The sequence below is a fragment of the Podarcis erhardii genome (genome assembly GCF_964252035.2).
Source record: "Podarcis erhardii genome assembly, chromosome: 13".
NCBI classification, from domain to species: domain Eukaryota; kingdom Metazoa; phylum Chordata; class Lepidosauria; order Squamata; family Lacertidae; genus Podarcis; species Podarcis erhardii.
Window position 1 is genome coordinate 40,180,236 of NC_138502.1, and position 27,306 is coordinate 40,207,541.

The following is a 27,306-nucleotide window of genomic DNA, read 5'->3' on the forward strand; positions in this document are numbered from 1 at the left end:
AGGAGGAGGAAGCGCGCCTGCGCGGCGGCGGCGGAAGCTGCGCATGGGCAGTACGGGCCAGCTCTCGCTTAACCGCCTCCTCAAGAGGTTTGCAGAAAGGGCTGAGGCGACGCCCGCGAAGAGCCGTTTTCTCTGTCAGGGCGCGCGGGACAAAAAACGACGGCAAAAGAAACCAGCCCGTGTCGCTTCTTGCCGAGGGCGGCGAGAGAAAAAGAAGAGCGTTGCTGGGAACTCGCGAGGATATGATTCAGACGTGCTCGGAAAACCCGAGAGTTGCTGCCATTCTGCGTGTCAGCGCAGTACTCAAGTGCAGACCCTCGTTTCGCTCCGTGGGAGACTTGCCTCCCCAAGAAAGCGCGCGTAGGGTTGGGATTTAGAGAGACCCGCCTTGCAAACCGCCTCGGTGAAATGCTTTGGACTGATCCTGCTGCTTTCAGAGCGATCCTTGCTCTCTCCCCTTCCTTGGAGGTTTTGAAGTAAGGGGTTTTTTAGATGGCCATCCGTGATGGATGATCTAGCTGAGATTCCTGCATATGCAAGGGGTTGGAGTAGAAGTTTCCCAACCTTGTGCCTCCAGCTGTTTTTGGACTACAGTTCCCATCATCCCTTGCCACTGGTCTTGCTAGTCAGGGATGATGGGAGTTGTAGTTCAAAAACAGCTGGAGGCACAAGGTTGGGAAACACAACCCTCGGGATCCCAGCTCCACAATTCTTTGCAGAGGGTTTTGCCATTTGGAGCCACAGAGAAAGTGCTCCAGCCTTTTGTCCTGACAGCCCTGGAATTCCTAATTTTTCCAAGATAAACATTACCCTGGAAAGACTTACTTTTCCAGATATAACGCACTTCGCACCGTCCCAGTCACTCATCTGTTAACATGCTCCAGTTGGTCAATGTCCTCCTTAAATTGGGGCATCCAGAACATGGGTGTAGTAGCCAAGAGGCAGGGGGAGCAGCTGCCCTCCTAAATCAAGTACTTTATTTTTCGCTCTACTATAAGATGCACCAGACCACAAGACGCACCTAGTTTTTGGAGGAGGAAAACAAGAAAAAAGATATTCTGAATCTCAGAAGCCAGAACAGCAAGAGGGATTGCTGGGCAGTGAAAGCAGCAATCCCTCTTGCTGTTCTGGCTTCTGGGATAGCTGCGCAGCCTGCATTCGCTCCATAAGACGCACACACATTTCCCCTTACTTTTTAGGAGGGAAAAAGTGAGTCTTATAGAGCAAAAAATATGGTAAATAAATAAAAATACTTAACTGACTAATTGTGTTGCAGATAACCCAGTTCTGCCCACCCAACCCAAGCCTGCCCTTCAAAAAATAAATCTTTGCTACGCCCATAGTCCTGAACTAGTCAGTGTAGATGATCCTCATGGTTTCCTCACAGTTTCCACTGTATGGATCCAGAATTGGCCACCACAGTCACTTACGGACTCACTGGTAAGGCCGTGTTCATGGAAGACAATCTTCCTCGGCTACGAGTGATCGCCAAAGAAGAACAAGAAGAATGGAACTCATATGTATACACTACGTTTAGAGCACATTTGAAGGACATTATTTCACCAAATAATTACTGTATAGACACTATAGTTTGTTACAGGTTGCTGGGAATTGTAACTGATGGGTAAACATCAATGCCCAGTATTCTTGGAGGGAAACGATGTGTTTTGAATGTACATTATAGGTATAATGTTTTCACAAGCATAGACTCTCTTCACATGATCAGCCACCACCACCCATTTTTTAAAAATGGGACCAGCATTTATTCACCACCAGTCTTCTGGCATCTGGCCCATTCTCCAGTAATTCTGAAAGATCACTGTCAGTAGCTCTGAAATACAGTAAAGTATATCAATACAGTAAAACATCAAGCCAGCAGAGAAGGCAGTTTAAAACTGGCCTCAGTCGGGAAACACCTAAGTAGAAGAAAGTTAAGTTTTTATGAGGGGAACATACTGTCAAGGAGGAACAAGTTCTTTAAAATCCCCCATCCAAATTCAAATGGCAGGTCAAATTCAAATAGCTGTTCAATTTTTCTTATATTTACTTTAAAATACTAAAAACATCAAACAGCTACAATGCAAGATGTCAAGTCAAATGTATGGTGTTCAGCACAGGCGAGTGAAACCAATCTGTCTTTATAGCAACTGTAGGAGTCTGGCAACCAACCGGCCACCTGCCTCTGCTAGTCAATCGATTCCTGATGCATACCCCTGTTTGAGCCCACTGTATTTCAGATGTTTTTGTTCCACAAAACAGGTGCCATTGGAAGCCCCTTTAACACCCTATATGTGCTGTGAAATGAAAATGTTCAGAAGTCATTAAATATATATATATGCTTGGAAAGATAGTGCTACACAGAATCAATGCTACACCCCACTTAAAAAATTATTGCTTTGGGGTTTCCAGTATTCATTGCAATTGTAGTCTAAGCTGGAAGGGAAAAAAACCCTGCTTGCTCTCCTAAATGAACTTGTCATTAATTGACAAACAAAATGCCTAGTAAGCTGTCTTCAACCCTTGTCATGTTGACACCTTTCCATTCATTCTGAATAATTCAGACATCCGGGAGGGTAAGAAAGAAATTGGCCGGCCCAGAGTGATGCTGAATGCAATGTCTGTACTCAGATTACTATGTAGAAAGCAAACTCCATATCATTTGGCGTAGATGAGTTACCCTAAAGCATCTTAACCTCAGAGTTCTCCATCTTGCACTTTTGGGTGGCATGATTGATAGAAAACCATTGCTTGCAGTTTTCCCCACCATGGGATTGCAATGATGATGATGAAAGCCACCCATGCAGCTGTGACAGTTACAGAATCCTGATTCCCCCACCTCTAATCCCAGTAACCTACATCAGAGTTGCCAACCAGCCAAACAAAATTAGCTTGGCCTACTCTTCTGTCCATGATTAATAACTGCTGCACAACATACTCCTCTTAAAATGGACAGTCAGACTGGAAGGGACCCTAAGGGTCATCTAGTCCAACCCTCTTCTGGTGCATGATCTTTAAAGTGGGCTTAAAGCATGGGCGTAGCCAGGATTTATTGGGGGGGGAAATGACCTCAGTTAAGTGATACACACACACACACACACACACACACATATATATGTATGAATGATGTGGGTGGCGCTGTGGTCTAAACCACAGAGCCTAGGACTGGCCAATCCGAAGGTCAGCAGTTCGAATCCCGGCGACAGGGTGAGCTCCCATTGTTCTGTCCCAGCTCCTGCCCACCTAGCAGTTCAAAAGCACGTCAAGTGCAAGTAGATAATTAGGTACCGCTCCGGCGGGAAGGTAAACGGAGTTTCCATACGCTGCTCTGGTTCACCAGAAGCTGGCCACATGACCTGGAAGCTGTACGCAGGCTCCCTCGGCCAATAAAGCGAGATGAGCACCGCAACCCCAGAGTCGGCCACAACTGGACCTAATGGTCAGGGGTACCTTTACATATATGTATGTATGTGTGTGTATACACACACAGTGGTACCTCGGGTTAAGAACTTAATTCGTTCTGGAGGTCCGTTCTTAACCTGAAACTGTTCTTAACCTGAGATACCACTTTAGCTAATGGGGCCTCCTGCTGCTGCCGTGCCGCCGGAGCATGATTTATGTTCTCATCCCGAAGCAAAGTTCTTAACCCGATGTACTATTTCTGGGTTAGTGGAGTCTGTAACCTGTAAGCGTATGAGATGTAGCCTGTTTTATGAAATAACCATGAATAACAAGGAAATCAGAGGCAGAGAGGTGGTGTTGAGTGAACCTCTCGCCTTTCACTTGAAACCGCGCTCCGCCACTTGCTCCTTTTCCCAATGCATAACGCGATCCGAATTGCATCTGGAGTTGTTTCCTAGGTAAGCTTTCCCCCTCTCAAGCCCCTCCCTCTCCCTTCAGTTTCGCCCTTCCCGGCCGCCGTAGCTCACAAACTCTTTAACAACCATAGCTATTGGCAGGAAATTTAAACTTGGTCCATTGGCAGTTTCGGGAAAACAAGGTCTTAAATTCATGGGCGGAAGAAAGTTTTACGTGTAAGTAAAAGGTCCGTTTTTTAAAGGAATGCTGGTTGAGGATCCCACTGATGGGATCTGCTTAAAGCTTTTACTCGATTGCAGTGTTTTTGGTCTCGTGAACGTGTTTGTTCACACATTACGTATTGCTAAATAGCCTTCGCCATGTTAATGGGTCCCGCTGTGATTTTGCCTGGTGTTCCCCAGTGAATGCAAGAGTTATGATTCCCCAATTACTCTGTGTGCTCCTCATTTCTTTTCTTGAATGGACAACGTGCCTGCAAGGGCGGATTCGGTGGGGGGTTTGATACATGCGAGTCATTGTGAAAACAAAGCAGTTTTTGTCATGTGAATTTGGAGGAGAAGAAAGTTGAGAGTTGGCTGAGGCATGCTTGGGGTACAGTTATTCTCTCTTTTAAGGGTCTGTTACAGAGTTAGCGCACTTGACTGCCTTAATATGAGAAGGTTTTCTGGACTGCAGTATGGCAGAACTTTTATCTGTGCTCTTGGGAACTCTTTGTTTTAAATATTCTTGGAGCTTCAGCAAACGTCCTCAGAACGTGACAACTTCAAGGCCGATAACTTTATTTTCCTTTTGTTTTAGCCTTCTGAAGTGATTTTTTTTGTAATGCTGAGGATTCTGCTGGCCTAGCCCATCCCAGCTTTCTCTGCTAAAATGGCTGACTGGACCCTTCGGCACTGGCAAAATCTCGGTGAGTGAATGCACCCATGGGGTTGGTTATATTCAGCTGTCTTTCTAACTTTTACTCAGAGTACACCCAGTGAAATGAATGGGCATGGCAAACTTGGGTCCCTTAACTTTGGTGAGTCTGCTCTGAATAAAAGCTGAACACAACACACAATCTCTAGATGAGGTAGCGTCCCCTAGCCAGCATAGATAACTGTGGATTTATTTTTATTTAAAATGCTTCTATGCTGCCTTTAAAAGCAAAAGCTCTCTCAAATTGGCATCCATAAAAGCAGCCTAATGCAATCACAAATAAAAAAGATTGACAAGCCAATACATAATAAAACAGACAGATGAAATTAAAGTCCAATATAATCAAAATCAACAGCAGCAAGAAAACACAGCAATTTATATTAATTCCAAAAATCTTCAAGGAAAACTCATCAAGAATAGTTGAGTTCTCGGATCTTTCCAAGAGCCTAGTTGATAGAGTTCCAGAGCCTTGGGGCTACTCTGGAAAATGTTCTCCCCTTTCTATATGCCAGTTTAATTGCACTTGGTGACAAGCAGGACTTCCACCTGTTCGTTTATAAAAATACTTACATACAACAATTTATTTAAAAAATTAAGTATGGCATATAACAAATATATATAAAATAAAAACCAAAACCACAGATCACCAACTGACTGTAACAAAAATGATTTTTTAAATTGTCTACAAAAACCTGGCAGCGTAAAAGTTTCCCCCCCAAAAAAGAGAGTAAAGATTAATACAGAATACACCTGCTGAATCTCTGTTGGGACAGTATTCCACACGATTGGGCTGATAACACTGAGGACTTAGTTTTGTGTTGATATCAGATGTTGCACTCAAAGTGCACTTGGGCCTTCAAATAACTTGGACCCAAACCTTTTTAAAGCTTTAAAAGAGAATGGAAGGATAAGGAGTTCCTTTCACTTTTCATTTTTAATTCATTACCTGCTTTTCTGCACTGCTGTACTCAAGGCAATTTACAACCCATAGAAGTGATGAAATAATGTACAACATAAATCACATCCTGTAACAATTCAGTGCAATGTAAATAAGTCCTCATGAGTAGTGTTTTTTTATTATTTTTTTAAATAATATTTATTACTTTTAAACACTACAAAAAAGGAAAGAAAAAAGAAACAAAAAAAGACAATACAATACAATATAAAAAAATTACACAACACTAACACAATAAACAAAACAAAACAAAACAAAAACAGTTTAGCACACATCATACAATTTCAGTATCTTATCTTTCATTCACTTGTTTCAACGACCTCCTCACACGTCCCTTTTTGTATTCCACTTCTATTAATTGTTTCAGCAATTCCTTTCCATCTTCCTCTATTTTCTGTCCTATAATTATCTTAACATATTCTAACCTTATTTTTCCTTTAATACTCTAATAATCTATTTATACCTAATTCCTTATAACATTTCTACTAAAGCCATATAACTTCATTCCAACATTTTTCTAACATGAGTAGTGTTTTAAATCAGGTAATGTAAAATTCAATAGATGGTGAAATAATATCTACTAACAGAATATTGGCAAGTTATGGTTTTGATGTAGAGGGTGCTTTAGTCCCAGTGAAATCGGTGGGCACAACTGAAGTCCCATTGGTTTCAAAGGGACTAATACTACAATCCTGTGCATGTTTACTCAGAAGTAAATTTTACAGTGTTCATTTGGGCTTATACCCGGATAAGTTTGCATAGCATTGTAGCTTAAAGGATGGCTTAAGGCTGCAATTTGTACATTATACAGTCATACCTCAGGTTACAGACCCTTCAGGTTTACTTCTGGGTTTTGGCACTCACACATGCGCAGAAGCGCCAAATTGTAATCCACGGCGTGCACAGATGCGGCGCTGCGGGTTGTGAATGTGCCTCCCGCACAGATCGCGTTCGCAACCCGAGCGTCCGTGTAGTATACACACTTCTGAGCAGACATATGTAGGATTGCCCTGTAACTTTCTCTGGCTTCAACCCAATAATGAAACCAAGTCACTCTGAGTGATTACAATAAGCCTTTAGCTATAAACAGCAAAGATGCAATATATAGGAACACCATCAATCTCACAAATGTTTAACATCAATTTACAAAATTCTATTTATTAATTATTGCATTTATACCCTACCTTTTTCCCAAAGGTTTCAAGGTAGTATACACTGTTCTCTTCCCATTTTATCCTCACAGCAATCCTGTGAGGTAGGTTAGACAGAGAGAGGTCACCAAGTAAGCTTCATGGCTGAGTGGAGATTTGAACCCAGGTCTACTGGGGTAACCACTGTGATGCCTTCCCGATGTTGTTGACTACAACTCCCATCAGCCCCAGCCAGCATTGCTAATGGTCGGGGTGATGGGTATCGTGGTGTGCAAGAACTGGAGGGCACTGTGTTGACTATCCCTGCTGTAACCACTACACCACACTAGCCCTTGGCGTGACAAACAGAAATAGCTGGCAGAGGAAAACAGAGAAGAAAGCAATGTGATTGGACAACATCCCTCATTACTTTGCAGCCAGTCTAGATGGCCGCGCCCAGAAGAGCCAGTTGAAAGCGACAAGGAAACGAGAGGAGGCTGCCCGTTCAGCCAGAAGCCGTCCTTTGGTTGGGAAATCTTTCTACCTGGACCTGCCCAGGGGCAAGAATCTGGAGTTTCTGGCAGAGAGCGTGAAGCAACTGGGTGGGGTGAGTACAGTGGGGTTGTTTCTCTTACTGGTCTCCATTAGGAAAGCCAATGTTACAGTTCAGTCAGGCATAATTGTAACTAGAACCAATTTGACACGGACTCCATCTAAAATGCCTCTGAGCATATGCAGAATGAGTGTCTCTCATCCACGAGTGGACAGAGTTTGCCCATTGCACCAGGAAGTGCAATGTCTCCAGGGAAACAGGTGTGGCTTCCACACAGGCAGGAGTCCCAACGTTTTTCTTTGTGCCAGTTCAGCACTGTAGCACAGTTAGATCAGAAATGGGTAGGTGGGGCGGCATTCAGTGTATTTCAGTCATCAGTTTAAACGTGCTAGCTTACTATTGGCTCAGTCCAGAGATGTGGATGGTCTTTTCAAAGTTCAGTACTATTGGCCACCCTCTTGCAACTTAACCGCAGGGGAAACTGGGACATACCAAGTTTTTCCTTGCATTCTGTCGTCTTTTCCTTAAGGCGCTGCAGGTTTGGAAGCAGAACAGGAAAGACATTTCCACAAAATTGTCAACTGTTCCAAATTACCAGTCAGAGTTAAAAAATATATATGAACTGGAAGCATTGGTTGGTTGCACTGATTATAGCTTGCTGAGGGAATCCACTTGGCATTGTGTGAATATTGCATGATGTGTGTGAACAAGACAGGCTCAGATAATTTCACCTGCATACGCATGATGTACCTTTAAAGAACGTTTGAAGCACCTTATTTCCCTCAAATAATTCTGGGTGCTGTAGTTCACCCTTCACAGAGTTCCAGTTCCAGCAGCCCTTAACAAACTACAGTCCCCAGAATTCTTTGTGGGGAAAACATGCTTTAAAGGTATAATGTGTATGTAGCCTTCATACTGTTGGTCTTCCGTCAACCTCCCCAATTTAGGATTGTTTGTTAGCAGGATTGGCAGCACAGACACACCATAGGCTTCTCCCAAAGAATCCTGGGAATTGTAGTTACTCCTCATGGAACTACAAATTTCATCACCCTTAACAATCCACTATTTCCAGGATTCTTCTGGGGAAAGTGCTTTGAATGTATGGGGTGTGTGTGCAGCTGTCGTGATTCATTCCAAGCAAGAAATGTCCACCATTAATAAGTCAAGATTAATGATCAGCTATGAAACTGTCTTCCTGTTTGTTTCTGGCTCCAGGTTGTTGAAAGTTTTCTGAGCAAAGAAGTGACTTGCGTTGTCTCCAGTAGCCAAGAGGCCAGGCGGGAGAGGTGGATGGAAAAGCAAAGTAGTTCTGCGTTGAAGGATGCTCAAGTTGGATCCCGGCCTTCAGCAGAGCTCCAAAAGGGTCCTTTGCACAAGCCAATAGACACTGTAAGAGATGCGGCAGGGTGGGTTGGGGGACTAGGACTAGGAGTTTTATGTATTTTTTCGCAATGCAACTCCCCACCCCCACCCCACCCCACCCCACCCCACCAGTGCTCTCCTCAAATCTGGAGAGCTGGGGGGAAACCCAGAACAAGTTTGTTTGTTATTGTATCTATATCTCACCATTTCTCCAAGGAACCCAGGGTTGGCATACACACCTCTTCCCCTTTCCCCATATTATCTTCACAACAACCCTGTGAAGTACAGCGGTACCTCGGGTTACATACGCGTCAGGTTACATACACTTCAGGTTACAGACTCCGCTAACCCAGAAATAGTGCTTCAGGTTAAGAACTTTGCTTCAGGATAAAAACAGAAATCGGGCTCCAGCGGCGTGGCGGCAGCGGGAGGCCCCATTAGCTAAAGTGGTGCTTCAGATTAAGAACAGTTTCAGGTTAAGAACGGACCTCCGGAACGAATTAAGTACTTAACCTGAGGTACCACTGTACTGTATTTTTCGCTCTATAAGACTCACCCAACCATAAGACGCACCCAGTTTTTAGAGGAGGAAAACAAGAAAGCAACACAAAGCCTCTTGAGCAAAGAGGCAGGAGCGCTCCCGCTGCACTCAAGAGGCTTTGCGTGGCTATCCCTGAAGCCAGAAGAGCAAGAGGGATCACTGTGCACCGATCCCTCTTGCTCTCCTGGCATCAGCAATAGCTGCGCAGTGTGCATTCCCTCCATAAGATGCACACACATTTCCCCTTACTTTTTAGGAGGGGAAAAGTGCGTCTTATAGAGCGAAAAAGACGGTAGGTTAGGCTGAGTGTGACTGGTCCATGGTCTTCGTGGCTGAGTGGGGATAAGAACCCTGATCTTCAATGTTGAAGTTCAACACTCTAGCAATTAGTCATACCTTGGATCCCGAACGCCCTGGAACTCGGACATTTTGGCTCCCGAACGCGGCAAAGCCGGAAGCCATTGTACTGGTTTGCAAATGTTTGTTTGGAACCTGAACTTCCTGCAGCCAATCCGAAGCCACAATTTGGTTTTCAAATTATTTTGGAAGTCGAACGGACTTCTGGAACGGATTCCGTTCGACTTCCAAGGTATGACTGTACACCACAGTGGTGCACAGGAAGAGAGGGAGGGGAAATCCCATTGCCTGGGCAAAAGTCCTTGTGCTGATGGGACAAGTGCATTGAATACTGCCCTAAAAATTAGCTTCCTTTTTGTGGCATGCTAGCAGCCCCTGCGCTCAGTATGAGAATGCCATGCAACCTTTTTTTTTGTTTGCTCTGAATCCTTAAAGAAAACCTCTGGGCTTTGAAGCATGTTTTCAATTGACATTTTTAAAAGATGGATTAGTTCATGGGGGGGGGACTTCACTTGTTCCATGTTTCCCAGTACCTTTTTCTTTTCTTTTTTAATGCTGGAGACCAAGAATGAAGGAAGGGAAGGGGTTCTCTGGCTCTGGTTCTGTTTGAGGCAGGACACTGGTCCATCTTTGGACCAAATTAGATGTGATGTTAATAGTGTGAATGAAACAAGCGGGCATCTTTTTGTAAACAACCACATATAGGCCTGCAGTGACCCAGAAGTAGAGTTAAGCCCTTTCCCTTCTGCCATGGTACCAGCAAAAATCCCCCCTACTTTTATTTACATCAGGATGGAAGCCCATGTTTATCACCCATCACTGTCGCCAATGGGGAGATTTTTTATTTTTTATTTTTTTGCAGACCTGATGTTATTTAGGCTATATAGCAAAAACAGCAAAGTGCATGCTATTTCCAATTTACACGATTGTCATGTCTAGCTCAGCCTTTTTATCTCTCTCTACTACCCAAAAGCAGTTTTACTTAGCAGTGCAGAGGTTCCTGCCCTCCCCCAACTTTATTGTTTAGGCTAAAAAGAAGAAAACCGTGCACCAGCCTCTTTAGTCCTAATAAGCTGCAGAGGTTTTATCAGACAGATAAACATTTTCTTCCAGTGTTTGGGCTAGCTGGGAAGAATGGCTGCAGCTGCTTTTTAAAAAAAGCAATTTTTTTATTTTAAAAAAAATGGTCTTTCGTTGCCTTGGATGCAAAACACCCTTCTGGTGGGACAGGGTTTCAAGCATCAGACAGCCAAGCCCCATTTTACCATTAAAAAAATCTCACTTCAACCAAACCAGGTTTTCAAGTGCTTACTGTCACTTACGTCTTTTCTAAGAAGGGGAGATCTGGATGGGCATTCCATTTGCTGACCTTGACATAAGTTTTGTTTTTTCATCCCTGGCCATAGCTGCTCCTGCTCCCTGTATGTATGTATGTATGTATGTATGTATGTATCTGTCCAACCGTCCCTTCCCACTTCTGATTTTAAGAAGTCCAGCTGTGATGCCCCAAAACCCGTTAAACTGAACTAAAAAGGTAAAGGGACCCCTGACCATTAGGTCCACTCATGACTGACTCTGGGGTTGCGGCGCTCATCTCGCTTTATTGGCTGAGGGAGCCGGCATACAGCTTCCAGGTCATGTGGCCAGCATGAGTAAGCTGCTTGTGGCAAACCAGAGCAGCGCATGGAAACACCGTTTACCTTCCCGCCAGAGCGGTACCTATTTATCTACTTGCACTGGCGTGCTTTTGAACTGCTAGGTTGGCAGGAGCTGGGACCGAGCAACAGGAGCTCACCCCGTCGCGGGGATTCAAACCGCCAACCTTCTGATCGGCAAGTCCTAGGCTCTGTAGTTTAACCCACAGTGCCACCCGCGTCCCACTGTTAAACTGAACTAAGAGCGCACAAATAAGCCTAATGCTAATGCCTAATGCTTATGAAGAAGTGAGGAATAGAAACAGATAAATCCCATTGCCAAGACCAGTGAAATCTGATTTCTCCATTTGTTTTAACCTGCTCTTTCCTTTGTCCCAATTCTTTTCCCTCCCCATTCTTACCCACACCTTCCCCAACTCTTTATGCAGAACCTGATCAGTCGTGGGAAAAAGCTCTTGCATAAAGCCATCAGGGGTCAGGTGAGCAACCCTACCAATCACTTTGTTCATCCTTGGGGTGGGGTGATGGGTCACAGTTGTGGATGAAACAACAGAGTTGAAATGCAACCTAGCTCAAGCGCCTGCTTAACGTTTAACCTGAACAATAATTCGGTGAGCTGAAGTTCGGCCCAGACAAGACTGAGATGCTGCTAGTTAGTGGGTGGTTCCTCTGACCAGATGAGTGGAGTTCAGCCTGTTCTAAATGAGGCTGCACCACCCCAGAAGGATCAGGCTTGTGGCACTGAGGATTCTCTAGGGTCCTCTTCTGTTGCTTTATTCATTTATTTATAAGCATTTTAAAAACTGCTTAATATTTAAAATCTCTTACATAAAACAGTATCATAAAAAAACAGAAATATTTTTTTATGAGTCATAGAGAAACTGGGCAAAAAATAGGTCTTTTGAAACAAATTATGGATGATGTAGAGAGGGAAGGATATTCCAAAGGATGGGGGCAGCAGCAGCTAATGCCCAGTTTTAGGTTAAGTTCTGCAGGGTGCAGGGCCTCAAGTAAAATTTTCCCCAGATGATCCAAACAATCTTAACAGGTCTGTACAGGGGCAGATGGTCTTTCAGGTAACCTGGTCCCAAGATCATTGACCTTGAACCTGGTTTGGTTCAGCCACTGCTGTAGCTCCCTCCTTACAGGTGCTCTAGTTAGCACCCTTGCTTCAACATTCTGTACCATCTAGTCCGGTCTCAATGCATGCCTCACTATAGTCCAGTTGTGAGGTTACCAATGCATGAATCACAGTGGCCGAACTCTCCTTGTTCAGTTAAGGTTGTAACTGACTGTGATGGGATGATGAGCTGCTTGTGCGTAAAAGCTTAGTCCCTCAGAGTTTGGGCATGGTTCTCAAACTCTGTCCTTAGCGGAGCCCTTAAACATGACTCCCTTAATCGCTGGCAGAATCCGACAGTGGGCGTTTACGGAATCTATTCCAGCATAAAAGCTCCTTAACGGAAACGCGTCTTCTGGATTCTCTGCGCGACAGTTTCTGGCGAGGAGTGGGTGTACCTATAGGAGGTCCTGAGACTTCTCCACTGTTCTCGCTAGAAGACTCCCTGAGCCATCCCTTCGACTCCCTCTCTCTCTGATCTCCCTCTCTCCCCCTGCTGGTACCTTCCTCCGCTGCTGAGTCTCTCCTAGCTTCCGAGAGCCCCTCCACCACCTGCCTTTCCGATGGCAGTTCCCTGACACTGACGTACCAACCTAAGTTGGTAATAGGTGCTCCTCACCAGGAAGACTGCCTAACCTTCCAGTGACAAAAATGGTTCTGGAAGCACCCCGAAAGCACATACTGTGGTACCTCGGGTTACATACGCTTCAGGTTACATACGCTTCAGGTTACAGACTCCACTAACCCAGAAATAGTACCTCGGGTTAAGAACTTTGCTTCAGGATGAGAACAGAAATTGCGCAGTGGCAGCAGGAGGCCCCATTAGCTAAAGTGGTGCTTCAGGTTAAGAACAGTTTCAGGTTAAGAACGCACCTCCGGAACGAATTAAGTACTTAACCCGAGGTACCACTGTACCTGTTCTTCCAGAGGGAGTGCAATCCTGTCCAGAACTGGTAATCTGTTGTGCCTGGGAATCACTTCCTCGCAAAGTTGCCTCCTTACCAGAATTCAGTCTTAGTTTTCTGGCCCTCATCCAGCTCTCCATTACATCCAGGCACCGGTTCAGAACAGTCACTGCGTCTCCTGATTCAGATGTAAAAAAATCTCTAATCTATGTGCAATATAAAAACAATATCCATTAGAACAAAAATACAATAATGTTCTTTAGGGTGCAGTCCCATGAGTGGAATTTCCCCAGATCTAAGTGGTCTTATAGGACTGCACTGGGGCGGGCAGTCTTTCAGGACACCGTGGCCAATGGTATCAAAAGCCCCTGAGAGATCAAGCAAAAGCAACAGGGTTGTACTCCCTCTGTCTCAAAACTGAGCTTTAACCCTGACTGAGACAGGTTAATGTAATAGACACAGGGGGCCTCAATGGCACAGAGTGTCTTCCCCCAGCTTTGGTTGGTGGTCCAGCTGTACCCATATCTGGGAAGGGATGGCCTGGCTATGGTGATCTGTTTCCCAGTATCCTCTTGACTGGATTACTGCGATGGACATAGGGCTAGCTGGTGTCGATGCAGCCACCAGATTACCCATGGGACTAACACTAGTACAGTGGTACCTCGGGTTACATACGCTTCAGGTTACATACGCTTCAGGTTACAGACTCTGCTAACCCAGAAATAGTACCTCAGGTTAAGAACTTTGCTTCAGGATGAGAACAGAAATTGTGCTATGATGGCGCGGCGGCAGCAGGGAGGCCCCATTAAACTAAAGTGGTGCTTCAGGTTAAGAACAGTTTCAGGTTAAGAACGGACCTCCAGAACGAATTAAATTCTTAACCCGAGGTACCACTGTATTGGCACAACTGCGCTTCCTATCTATAGGTTTTGGGGACCAATTCAAGGTGCTACTTTTAATCTATAAAGATTTATACAGCCCAGAACCACAATACCTGATTTACTGCCTCTCTTGGCAAGATTATACTAGGACCTTACGAGTGTCGTCTGAGGCCATTTTCCTTGTGCCTCTTCTGAGAGAGGCTTGGAAGATGACAATAAAGAGAGGGCCTTTTTTTGTCCCCATCCCCACCCCTCACCTGTGAAATGCTCTCAAAATGAGACTCACTTGGCACCAACACTGACATCTTTTGGGTGCCAGGTCCAGGCTTTAATTTTCATCCTGGCTTTCAATGAAATTTCACCCAGATGAGTCAAGGCTAGTGTTGGGTTGGGTTGCTAATAATACGCCCTCTCCCTTGGAAGCAGATGTTTCCTCTCTATCATATATTTATTAGAGTGTTTAGGTTTTAATTGTGGTGGTTTTTAACGATTTTGTACGTTTTCAAATGTGATGGTAAGTTGCCTTGTGTCAGGTGACAGACAAAACAAATAGATACATTAATAATCTAGGTCTCCCCCATGCAATCCAGAGAGCAGACATATTACAGAAATATGCCCACCAAGCAGGTAAGTTTCATGTGCTGCAGGGGAGACAGAAAGCTCTCAGGGTTATCGTCAAAGATAATCTAGGTGGTATGAGCTTGTATGCCAGACAAACACCAGTCACTATTAGTGGTAGTCTGTTGCTCCATGAGAAAGCTGGGGGATGGCCTTCCTGAGACAGCAGAGTACTGGCAAGACAACCTTTGAGTCGATGAGTTACCTTGGTCCTACACCTGTTTCGTGAAAAGTATTCTCTCTGCCCCACCTGATTTGTTATAGGTGCTCTGATTAGTAATTGCTAAATACATTCTCTTCTTTCTTTCTTTCTTTCTTTCTTTCTTTCTTTCTTTCTTTTCAGGATAGCACCTGTGGCAACAGCATCCTTGCCACTTCGCGATCCTGGGGGGTACAGATTATACACATAGATGGTATCCTTTTTCTGATCTGGAGTGGGGTGTCCATGCAGATGGCTTTGCAAAGATAGATTGTGTCTTGCAAAAGAAACATCTAGTCTGACAGTGAAGAAAGAACTCTCCCAAATATTTTTACCAGTGTGGCTCCTTCATTCCCACCAGGGCTCCCTACCTAAGAGAGGCAACTTCTGTGAGCTGACGTTTTGTGGGTTTCTTTTTGCATCTTGAATTAAAGGGTATGGTTTTCCCCCTGTGTATGTGCCCAACCTAGCAGAAATCTTGCTACCGCCCCCCACAAAAATAAAAATAAAAAAATTAACAGTTCCCGGGATTCCCTAAAAGGATCCTGTATGGTTGGAATACACAATTTGTGTGCTTCTTTCTTCCAAGCAACTTGAAAGTTTCTCCCACCCCAAGGTCCTGTTAAATCTTAATATAAAATTTCCTGTCCTGCTATAGAGGCTTAGGGTGGGTTGCCTGGTGCTGCCTTTGTACCTTTGTAACAGTCTGGGAGGCAAGTTGGGTTAAAGAAGGTGCTTGTCTGAAGGTACCAAGTGAGCTTTGTAATTGAGCAGGGATACAAACCTGGATCTCACAGCTCAGTACTAGACATCATCCTGTATAACAGGTAAAGAAGAGAACATGGGGCAGATTCTGGAGTGCATGGAGGGTATAAAATGATGAGAGACAGAGCTAGGGATAGATGTGTCTATTTTGGTCTGTGTCCATTTTGCATACATTCAGGCATAAATCCTTTCGATTCTGTTTTTTGCATGAATCAGCAAACCTTTTTTTAATCTTCATGAAAACTTGTATTTATATTTTATCTCGATAGATCTAAACCTAAAAGCGACGCGGGTGGCGCTGTGGGTTAAACCACAGAGCCTTGGACTTGCTGATCAGAAGGTTGGCGGTTCGAATCCCCATGACGGGGTGAGCTCCCGTTGCTCGGTCTTTGTTCCTGCCAACCTAGCAGTTTGAAAGCACGTCAAAAGTGCAAGTAGATAAATAGGTAATGCTCCGGCGGGAAGGTAAATGGCGTTTCCGTGCACTGCTCTGGTTCGCCAGAAGCGGCTTAGTCATGCTGGCTGCATGACCCGGAAGCTGTACGCCGGCTTCCTCGGCCAGTAAAGCGAGATGAGCGCTGCAACCCCAGAGTCGGCCACGACTGGACCTAATGGTCAGGGATCCTTTACCTATGTAAACCTATTTTATCCTAAAATATGGGTTGCAACACCAAAGGATTTGAATTCTGCTTTCAACTTACTTTGAGATTTAGGGTAGGGATTTTAGCTCTGGCAGAAAGTGTGCTTAGCACACAGAAGATTCCAGGTTCAATCTCTGGTTTAAAGGATCAGGGATCTGGTGATGGGCAAGTTCTCTGTGTTGGACCCCGTAAAGCTACTGCCAGCCAGAGTAAACAACTTGGCTAGGTGGGCCAATATAAGGCATTTTCCTGTGCTACATATAGGCTCTATTTAGATGCAGACCAATATGCTCCAGTTATTAGAGCAACTAGTTAAGAGTGCATGCTTGCTCAGAAAATGATGGATTTCAAAATGGGAAACCTGATGTAAATCAATGATTTAAATTGGTCTTTTTCCCAGAGTGATTTAAATCACCTTGATTTCAATCGATAACACCGCATTATAGAGGCAAACCTCTTTTCTGCATGAAATAGCGCAATGCTTTTTCCTTGCCAGAAGGTGGCAGGCCAGAGCGATGGATGGAAGAGCTTTTCATTGGTATGGGGTGGTTGCCGGGGAGATTTTCCCTCACTCTCTTCTGCATGGGTCTTGATTAGGATTGCTGACAGTCTTACTAGCTCTGACTCCCGTGGCTCAGCAGATTGATCAACAGACATTCTTCTCCACTGAAATGCCTCATTTGCTGAGTTGTATTTTTGTGAGTCAGTCTGCTGCTAAATGCACCGGGGTGGGCCTCTTTTCTGTCAATTGGCAACCATAGCCTTAATTGGACCAAAAGACTGATGTAGTTCCAGCCTCTTCCTTACCAGGGAGGCTGGAATGACATAAGCAAGTGCTACCAGGTAATTTATGTGATTCGCTATACAAAAAGTTTGCTTCTGTACAATGTGTGCATATTATTTTTTTAATGCACATGTTCTGTCTTGCTCATTCAGTTTCAGAATTGTTAAGCATATTTAGCAGGTGTCCTGCAGGATAAACCTGTTGAGATGTTGCAGAGTTCTTTGTGGCATCAGTACTGCTTCAGCAGCGAGCATATGAAAAAGCTGGGGTGGGAGAAAAGAAGGCTTGTTCCTCAACCTGAGCGCTTGTTGGTTCATGCAAACATTAGACAAACATTACCTTAATTGTGGGGCCCCATCTCTCCTTTATGCCTCATTCTAATCCCTCTGTCAATTAGTTTCTGACACCGCTTACTTAAATTGTCGGCTGATCAACCCTGTTCCTGTGCTTGATCTGCAGAAATCAGTAGGTAAATTTTAAGTTAGCTTTTTCCACGGTGTGAAGATAAGTGTGATCACTTGCTACTGTCTGCTGATCAGGCTGCTGTTCAGGGCACAGCTGCAGCAGCTGCTTAAAAGTTGGTGACCTAACAAGTGCTCACATTTGGTTTGATAACTGGGTGTGGCCTCTTTCCCCCTCCTTCTCTCTTCTCCCCCATCCAAGTGTTGAAACTGTGAGGTTGTGTCCACACTCCCATTTATTCCACATGCAGTACTAGCCCACCACTGGCTTGAGAAGCAGTGTACAAATGATTTTAGCTATAATCAATAGCTCCCTGTTGTTTCTTTTGAAACACAATGTGTTGATGCGTTCTTTCCCAACCCAGATATGATCTGAATTGAGAAACGCCTTCCTGAGTTTTAAGCCAGCAATGTATATACTGCCTGAGTTAGGTTGTGCTCCTGTTCCTCTACTCTTATCTTTTTCTAGGGGATAGAATACAATGTTGTTCTCCTTAATGGCCCTTCCTCCTCAGAAATGCTGTCCTACATACGATTGTTGTCTAAGAAGCACCCTTCCACGGCAAAGGTTGGTAACGTTAAGAGGTACATTTTTGTGCAGCTTTTATGATTTCAGGATCGTAACAGGCCCGGGAAATACCATGCTTAAAAGGTAAAGGGACCCCTGACCATTAGGTCCAGTCGTGACCGACTCTGGGGTTGCGGTGCTCATCTCGCTTTATTGGCCGAGGAAGCCGGCGTACAGCTTCCAGGTCATGTGGCCAGCATGACTAAGCCACTTCTGGCAAACCAGAGCAGCGCACGGAAATGCCGTTTACCTTCCTGCCAGAGCAGTACCTATTTATCTACTTGCACTTTGACGTGCTTTCGAACTGCTAGGTTGGCAGGAGCAGGGACTGAGCAACAGGAGCTCACCCCGTCGTGGGGATTTGAACCGCCGACCTTCTGATTGGCAAGTCCTAGGCTTTGTGGTTTAACCCACAGCGCCACCCACGTCCCTCAGGATCGTAAAAGGCCCAGGAAATGCTATGCTTGAGATGTGGTAAATCCTACCCTACAGCAGGAAGGGCAGGATAAATCATTGCCTTTCTTTCTGTGGCTGATTGACACCATTTGTCTGGAAGGTTAGGTGCCCGCACGACTGAAATGATTGTGGCCCTATTGGCTTCCCACAAACGGACTCGGTTTTTGTCGCACCCCAGAGCAGGAGAGATTTAGCTAGAAGACTTTTGAGGCTGTTTTCCAGGCATTTGCCAATTCTTAGGAGATCATTTCATATTATGCAAACAGGTTCTCAAAAGCACAATGTAACTGGGGGTAGAAGACTGAGAATTTGAACCTGGGTTTGGGGAGACTACAGAGGTCCGCCTCTTCCAGGGGTTGTGGTTTCTAGTTCTAGAGCACACCAGCATAACCCACTTTCATATGCTCTGGTGTTACATAAACTGCCATGTGAACAAGCATGTTCCCTGACCATTGGCACTGGGAGAATGGGTGGGACATCATCTGCCACATGCACTGGCGGTCAGTGCTGCTGGGACCAGCTGCCAGAAACCTGCTGCCGTGTGCATTTAGGGTTTTTTTTTTTTTTTTTGCCTGCCTCTGTCAGCCTTTTTAATGCTTGCTGCACATTCATTGTCCTGACATCTCTTACTGTGTATTTCCCCTGGGTTAGGTGAAGTTGGTTGCTTCTGGGTTCCAGCCTTCGGAAGGTAAGCATGGAGGTTTCGATGTTGCTAGAGGCCAGGGGGCGCCCTGTCTTGTCACCTGCTGCCTCCCATCGCCTTGCATAAACTCCAAAATTCATATTGCGGTTTGGTGATGTACACTCTGTGCTTAAATGAGACGGGGAGAGAAAGCCAGAGAGGTTTGCTACAAGAAAACGTATATAAATCACTTCATGCAAAATAAAGAGACTTGAGTCAGTTCCAATTCTGAACACTTAAAAAAACAGAACTCTGAATTGGAGGGAGAAAATTTGGCTGCAGACAAGAAACAGGAAGAAAAGTTGCAGATCTGTGAGTAGGAAACAGCATTGTCCAGATCAGTTAAAGTCCCATCACTTCATCTTGCTTTTCCAAACAAGTGTTGCATGTTTCCAAGCCTAGCAATAATAAAGAGCTAGGACCTTACACTGGGTTGTGCTAACTCTGAAGTTTTCAACCTTTTTGAGTTTGCAACTCCCTTGACCAACCAATTATTTATGTGGCACCCCTGTGGGTCTCAGGAGCCCAGTTATGTCACCTCTTCCCTGCAGAGCTTGGCAGCCTCTCGCTCTTTATCGAACACCCTTCCTTGTGGGGCATTTCCTCAGCCTCCTCTCCCCTCTTCTTGGGAGTCCTCTGGGCAGTCACTGCTGCTGCCCGTGGTCTCTGAGCTGCCCGCCCTGTTCCAAAGAGAGGTGCCTTCTCATACTGCCTCACAGGGACCTGGGACTTGTCTGTCCATTCCCAACAGCAAGGATTGGCTGGCTGGGCTGCCTCGCCTGCTTGCTTGCTTGCTTATTCTAAGGCCACTTCAGCTTCTGGCAACTGGCACCCCCTGACCAGCCCCAGAGGCACCACTTGCCTGCAGAGCTTGTAGCCAGGTCTGCTTTAACAAACAACCGTGCTAGCCTTTGGAAGGCAGAGATGCAAGAGGGCATCAGAGATGGGAGGGAAAGAAAGAGGGACAGAGGCCACTGTTGCCCGCAGTACCCCTGACCATCATTCAAGGCACCCCAGGGTGCCATGGAACACTGGTTGAAAACCACTGTGCTAACTTTTCTTGTGTACATTTTAGCATATGCTTTGTATGCCATGGTGATGTTGTTGTTTGTTATCTATCCATCCTTCACTCTTAAGGTCCCGGGATGGGTTACAACAATTAAAACACAATACTAAAAACAATTTAAAACAACTTCCAATCACAAGCATAAAATGGGTCCTAAAAATATGCAGCTCACTGTACATTATTTTCTCTCCCTGTCGCCTCTTCCCCCCCCCTTCCAGGGAAATCTCCAGTGTTCCCTTGGTATTTAAAATTGCTGATGGGCTTCCTTTGTGCCGACGACAAGGTCCAGCCACATCTCCTGTTCCCTGGAGATGTGCTATTGTGGCTGCCAGTTCTGGACTGTCTCCCACTTGCTAACAATGCAGCGTTGGCATGGTGCTGGCATGCTGCCTGCCCATGAGGCAGGCTGTTGTTTTAATATAATAATCGCCTTGTTGCACAGTGTTTAAGTAACAGTCACCTGCAACAGCTTGCTCAGCTGTTTCCCCCCAGAGCTGGCTGCTTAACTGCAATCCTCCCCCCTCCTCCCCCACCTCCTGACTTCCACAAATCTGTAATGACTTGATGCTTAGCTTTTTAAAGAGAGGTGTCCGGGCTCCCTAGCTTCCTGTGACCTTTCCACTAATCCAAAGTCTGGGATGGTGGTGGCTGTATCTATCTTTCCTCTGATATTTTAATAACGAGAGCTGCCAACAATTGCTTTTCTTCTTCTCCTGTTTCTTTCCTAGTAGTAAGGCTGAAAGCTCCATTCCTGAAAATTGAAGATGAGAGCAGGTAAGAGTCATGGAGAGTCACGGGACTCTCCCCTGCCTATTAATTTCTCAAAGACTGGAAGCTTGATGTCACCTGGCTCTGTCGAAGCAGTCCATGGGGGAGTTCTGGATCTGGCTCACTAGCCAGATCCACTTCCCCTGCCCTGGCCTCTGATGTAGAAACTCTTCAATCTTTCCCACATAATGCAGGGTACGGGTACGGATTTCTCTGGTAAACCCATTGAGAGGTCCAGGGGAATAAAGTGGGCAATGACGTCTCCCATCTTGGCATGATTCCCAGCTATCCCTCCATGAAGGTCCTGTAGGTGGATCTCTATACATGCTGCCTTCCCAAGGGCCATTCTTGTTCATTTCCCAAGTACTTGCTGAGAGCTTTTTCGCTCTGTCTAGGCAACTCAGGCCATTCTTTCAACAATTCAAGAATTTCCCCCAACTGTATTTCCGGCCGCTGAGAAGACATAGCCCATTTCAACCCCCACGAACCTCTTCCAGCTCAAAGTAAGTGTTTGTGGGGGACGGGTGGGTAAGGTAGCTAATGGCGTGGGAGGAAAACTTAGGAAGCTCTGCCAATAAATATACAGTGGTACCTCGGGTTACATACGCTTCAGGTTACATACGCTTCAGGTTACACACTCCGCTAACCCAGAAATAGTGCTTCAGGTTAAGAACTTTGCTTCAGGATAAGAACAGAAATCAAGGAGGTCAAGGAAACAAGCAAATGAAAAATAAGTTATGGGAAGGTTTGACTTGTTTTTTTCTTTTTTCTTTTTTCTTTTTTCTTAATTGTTTGTATTTTTCTGGGATTTTTTTTATTTTCTGCTTGTCTGTATTTATGTGATGTATTGTTTTGTTTTTTCTTGCTTAATTTAGTGTTTTCTTTTTGTAATCTTTAAAATTGGAATAAATATTATTTTTTTTAAAAAAAAAAGAACAGAAATCGGGCTCCGGTGGTGCGGCGGTAGCAGGAGGCCCCATTAGCTAAAGTGGTGCTTCAGGTTAAGAACAGTTTCAGGTTAAGAACAGACCTCCAGAACGAATTAAGTACTTAACCCGAGGTACCACTGTACAGGACAAATCAAATCTGCCTATGTGGTGGGGAAACCAGGTAAATAAACTGGAATCTTGCCTATAGCACTAGCTATTTTTGCCGCAGGTGTAGAAAGGGAAGCCACAAAAATATTGTTGGGCAGGCCTGAAGTTCAGAAACCAAAGATAGTCCTGGATGGGACCCTCAAGTGCTGAGGAGACTATAAAAGATTTAAATTGTGTCGACAAATCTGAAGGCGAGGGGAACAAAGTAGGATACTGGGTTTGTGCAGCAGGGGAATGGAGTGTCCTGAATACATTTGTTTTGCCCTTTCTGCAGAGCACCTGAAAGCAAGCGGTCACCCAATAAACTCTTCCCTCCTTCGGCCTGCTGTATCATGCCCAAACCACAGAAAGGCTACTGTGAATGTTGTGAAGAAGTCTTCGCAGAGTTGCAGACGGTAAGAAAGTCCCTTGCCCCAGACCCGGGCGTCCTCTGAAGGAGAACAAGCCCACTTACCATATTTTTTGCTCTATAAGACTCACTTTTCCCCTCCTAAAAAGTAAGGGGAAATGTGTGTGCATCTTATGGAGCGAATGCAGGCTGCGCAGCTATCCCAGAAGCCAGAACAGCAAGAGGGATTGCTGCTTTCACTGCGCAGCAATCCCTCTTGCTGTTCTGGCTTCTGAGATTCAGAATATTTTTTTTCTTGTTTTCCTCCTCCAAAAACTAGGTGTGCCTTGTGGTCTGGTGTGTCTTATAGAGCAAAAAATACGGGTATACCAGTGTCTGCCCAGTCCTGGGACAACAGTGGTACCTCAGATTAAGTACTTAATTTGTTCCGGAGGTGCGTACTTAACCTGAAACTGTTAACCTGAAGCACCACTTTACCTAATGGGGCCTCCCGCTGCCACCATGCTGCCTCCGCACAATTTCTGTTCTCATCCTGAAGCAAAGTTCTCAACCCAAGGTACTATTTCTGGGTTAGTGGAGTCTGTAACCTGAAGTGTCTGTAACCTGAAGCATCTATAACGCAAGGTACCACTGTATATGGAAGGTGGGCCAAAATAGAATTCCATTTTTATAAAGGAAATAGAAAGCCTTTGTTGCTGCTGCCGTTTTTCAGGTAAAGCTCTTTGCCACTCCGAAAATTTCACAATTTCCCCCCATCCCCTGAATATGTATTGCCTTTACACACACACACGTGACCACTTTGAAGATCTGCAAAAAGTTCCCATTGGAATTTCAGACCCAGCTCTCATTCAGCCAACTGTCTGGCTTTGGAGACATCAGCACCATTAGCCATGTACTAACAGGCTCATCTTTGCAGCATAAGGGATAAATCTGCTTGTGTTTTTAAAGAAGCTGAGCTTTTCAGGAAGATACGTTCTGTGATAGTGTTGCCTTCTGTGCTCTTACAGAATCCCAGCATATGCACAGTTCTGGGTACTAATGTCTCCCAGGCCTGGTAGTGCAGATGTCACTGAAGAATAAATGCATTCAGTGCTGAATAGACTGGGAGGAGGGACAAGTCCTCATGCCTCTGTTTATCCCTCCTGAGAATTAAAAGTCTGGTAACTTCCTTGGAGACCAGTGGTTTTCTGTTGCGCAGAATGCAACCCCCCAAATTGGTCCAGTTTCTTAAATATTGGCACAAACATATTCAGCTGGGCACTGGTTTAGTATTACTTCCTCTCCTCTGGCAGTTCTAGTCTCCTTCTCCTCCCCACCAAAGCAGCTTTTCTTTGGTGGGTAAGCTCCTGAGGTCGTATCAGTCTTCCCAGCTCCTAAACAAGGCAATTCCTCATTTAATGATTTATTTTGTCTGGATGCTTAAATGAAGAGGTTTGCTGGTACAGAATATTTCATTTCCTTCCCATCTTCAGACCTCTCCCATTGCCTCTGATGCAGCCATTTTGCCTTTTGCAGCACCTTCAAAGTCAACGGCATAAAGAATTTGCGATGGATCCGTCCCACTACACTCTCGTGGACAGCATCCTCTCTCAACTGACCAATGACTTTGTGGCTTCTTCCTCCTCTCCACCACTGAGGTGAAAGTTTAACTCATGGGTTTTGGAGGGGGTGAAGAGTTATAAGTATCCAGCTCTTTTTGAAGGACTGAGGAATCACTTCACTGAGTATTGTGGCCATATTCAGGGATTCTGATCTGCTGCATGGCTACAGTTGTAGAAACTGACTTGGCAGGACGTTCAGGATGGACAGAAGGAAGCACTTCTTCATGCAGCATAATCCTGGATTGCCAGTAGTACATGTAAAAGGGATTTACAGGTCTTACTAGACCACAAGCTTAACATGAATCAACAGTGTGATGCAGCAGCCAAAAATACTAATCAAGGGGAGTAATAAAAAGGTAAAGGTACCCCTGCCCGTACAGGCCAGTCGTGTCCGACTCTAGGGTTGCGTGCTCATCTCGCTCTAGAGGCTGTGAGCCAGCGCCGTCCGAAGACTCTTCCGGGTCACGTGGCCAGCGTGACGAAGCTGCAGCTGGCGAGCCAGGACCAGCACAGCACACGGAAACACCGTTTACCTTCCCGCTATAAAGCGGTCCCTATTTATCTACTTGCACTTAAGAGTGCTTTCAAACTGCTAGGTGGGCAGGAGCTGGGACTGAACGACGGGAGCTCACCCTGCCGCAGGGATTCGAACCGCTGACCATACGATCGGCAAGTCCTAGGCACTGAGGTTTTACCCACAGCGCCACCCGCTGCCCCAAGGGGAGTAATAGTCTTGCTCTATTCTGCCTTGGTCAGACCATACCTGGAGCCTTTTGCAGGACGGTTTAGGAAATTGAGTATGTTAAGCCTGGTAAAGAGGAGACAGAAAGGAGATATGATAGCCATCTTCAAATATCTCAAGGGCTGTCACATGGAGGGAGATCCTGACTAAACATCAGGAAGAACTTTCTGACAGTAAGAGCTGTTCAACAACGGAACAGACTCCCTCGGAAAGTGGAGGGTTAGGGTTAGGGTTAGGGTTAGGGTTGTCATGGATGCTTTAATGAGATTTCTGTATTGCAGGGGGTTGGACTAAATGACACTTGGGGTCCCTTTCCAGTTCTTTAATTCTATTATTCCCTCCATTGCTTTTGACAAAAGTTTTGTCTAGGTGGCTGAAAAATATAGAAGAATATCTGTCTTATGGTCATGCTTCTGACTGAAGAACAAAACCAACGGTGGGGCCATTTTATTTTGTTTAGTGTAGATAAAGCAGTCCAATGACATTGTTCTTTGTGTAATATGATAAAATTAAAACTTCCAGTAGAAGAACTGAAAAGAAGCAGATCATTGGTTTGGGAACACTAAAATAATGATTTATTTTTTAAAAAGGTACAAAAAATATATTCACCTGGGGCCCAAATGTGCTATATTTATATCATTTGCTATCTTCATATTCTCTTCCTCTTAGGGTGCCTCCCAGTGCCTGTAGTGGTGACTATTCTGAATTTCGTTTGGAGGACTATTGCATGTTTGCTGGAGGACAGACTGTCAACCCAGAGGCTTCAGCTCACTTGCTCGAGGACCAAGACTTTCTCCATCTTGCAGAGCTACCCCTAGAGATGCTCCTCACCCCAGTGCCATTTGGATCCCTGGGGTCAGCATCCGAGCATCACAAAGCGGGCAGACTGGTTGCCAGCACTCGCACAGAGGCTGCAGCCTCCGCTGAGGCCGACCGCGGTGCCATCCCCCAAGAGAGGGGGCTCTTAGTTCAGCCTGCTGTGCTGTCTCGGAAACGCAAGCTCTCGGGCAGCCTGCACGGGCAAGCAAGAAAGAAGCTAGCCTTATCCAAGCATCCCTCAGACGACAGGTTGCCGGATGAGAAGTTGCTCCTCCCTGGGAACCATCAGGCTGGCACGACAGGATGCCCTCCGAATCAGATGGCTTCCAGACCCCTCGGCTTCTCTGCGGTACCATTCAGCAACCTTGGCCCCTCACACTTAACTTGGGACAGTCTGTCTTCTGAGCCTCTTGCTATAGACACCGGCTGCCTCCAAAACGCAGCGCAGCAGTTGGACCAGGGCGAGGTGGCTGCTCTTTCTCCCTATCAAGGGAAGAACGCATGCATTTCTTGGGACTTTCCCAGCCCTAGTATTGAATCAAGAAGCATGTCTGGTTTCCCCATGGGCAAGCACATAGCCCCCACGCTACTGGGCTCTGTGGACCAGCACTGCTTGTCTTTCTTGGATATATCTGAACTAGCTTGGTGTGTTACCTCAGCAACTGGGCCTAGGCCCTAGCCATGGCCTCTCTGCTCCTCTCTGCCCACTGACTAGTCTTTCTCCTGAGGCAAAGAGCCCTCTTTCCATGTCAGAATGGGATAAACTGCCTTCCATCGCCCCTTCAAGAGCTTGACGGATGCTGCGCTGCTAGGGACCTGCGTCAGCCTTTGTGAGGCAGCAACTATGAATCCCATCTCTGTTCCGCGCTCCTACAGAAAACAGCCAATCTCAGGCTGCAAGGAGGACTAGGGTTACAGGAACAGCTGTATGGAGATGGAGGGGACTCAACAGCAGTTGGGGCCTGTGTGGAAAACTGGATAAGCTAGGCTTCACTTCCAGAGGCCTGATTCCTCTGCTCCGCATCCTCCTCCATCTCTATTTCCTATGCCCTCTCTTTGCTCTGCCTCTTTCCATCTCTGAGCTTCTTTCTCCTTCACTCCTCTTGCAGGCGGGCTACCGCCAAATCTTCCTTTCTCCTCCAGTATCCTACGGAGTCATAACTGCATCCTTACAAGTGCCCTTTGATTTGTGTGCTTCTTTATGTGGCTTTTTTTCCTGCTCTGCGCCCCCTTTGAACCGAAATAAACAACGGCAAACATTTGACTGCACTTGTTCCGTGTCATTTTCCTTTAAGGTCCTGGTTTCCAAAATTCACTCATTCCTCTATATCCAGCTTTTGAATTCATGGAGAGCATAGCTCCATTGGTAGTGCATAAGACTCTTCAGTCTCAGTGTCGTGGGTTTGAGCCCCACGTTGGGCAAAAGATTCCTGCATGGCAAGGGGTCGGCTCTACAATTCCATGAATCTCCCAACTTTCTGCTTCTCTTTATGAATATCT

General features: G+C 45.5%; 1 protein-coding gene and 1 long non-coding RNA gene across 2 annotated transcripts in view; one reads left to right on the forward strand and one right to left on the reverse strand.

Annotated features, from left to right (window-relative positions):
* LOC309328297 overlaps positions 1-21,194 on the reverse strand; it is a 151,635-nt gene extending 130,441 nt beyond the window's left edge. The window contains exons 1-2 of the long non-coding RNA XR_014150749.1: positions 20,603-21,194; positions 18,477-19,493 (exon numbers count right to left, since the gene is read on the reverse strand). This is a non-coding gene — a long non-coding RNA (uncharacterized lncRNA). The remainder of the gene's footprint in view (positions 1-18,476; positions 19,494-20,602) is intronic.
* Positions 60-27,070, forward strand: DBF4B (DBF4B-CDC7 kinase regulatory subunit). Its single transcript, XM_081837857.1, is given in 14 exon segments — positions 60-476; positions 4,615-4,723; positions 7,254-7,423; positions 8,585-8,758; positions 11,713-11,763; positions 15,152-15,221; positions 18,174-18,226; positions 19,334-19,370; positions 21,159-21,204; positions 21,594-21,701; positions 22,570-22,690; positions 24,160-24,281; positions 25,657-26,448; positions 26,450-27,070. Coding segments are annotated over 13 exon segments (1,932 nt in total). The 5' UTR covers positions 60-476; positions 4,615-4,686; the 3' UTR covers positions 26,601-27,070.
* Positions 27,071-27,306: the final 236 nt, after the last annotated feature.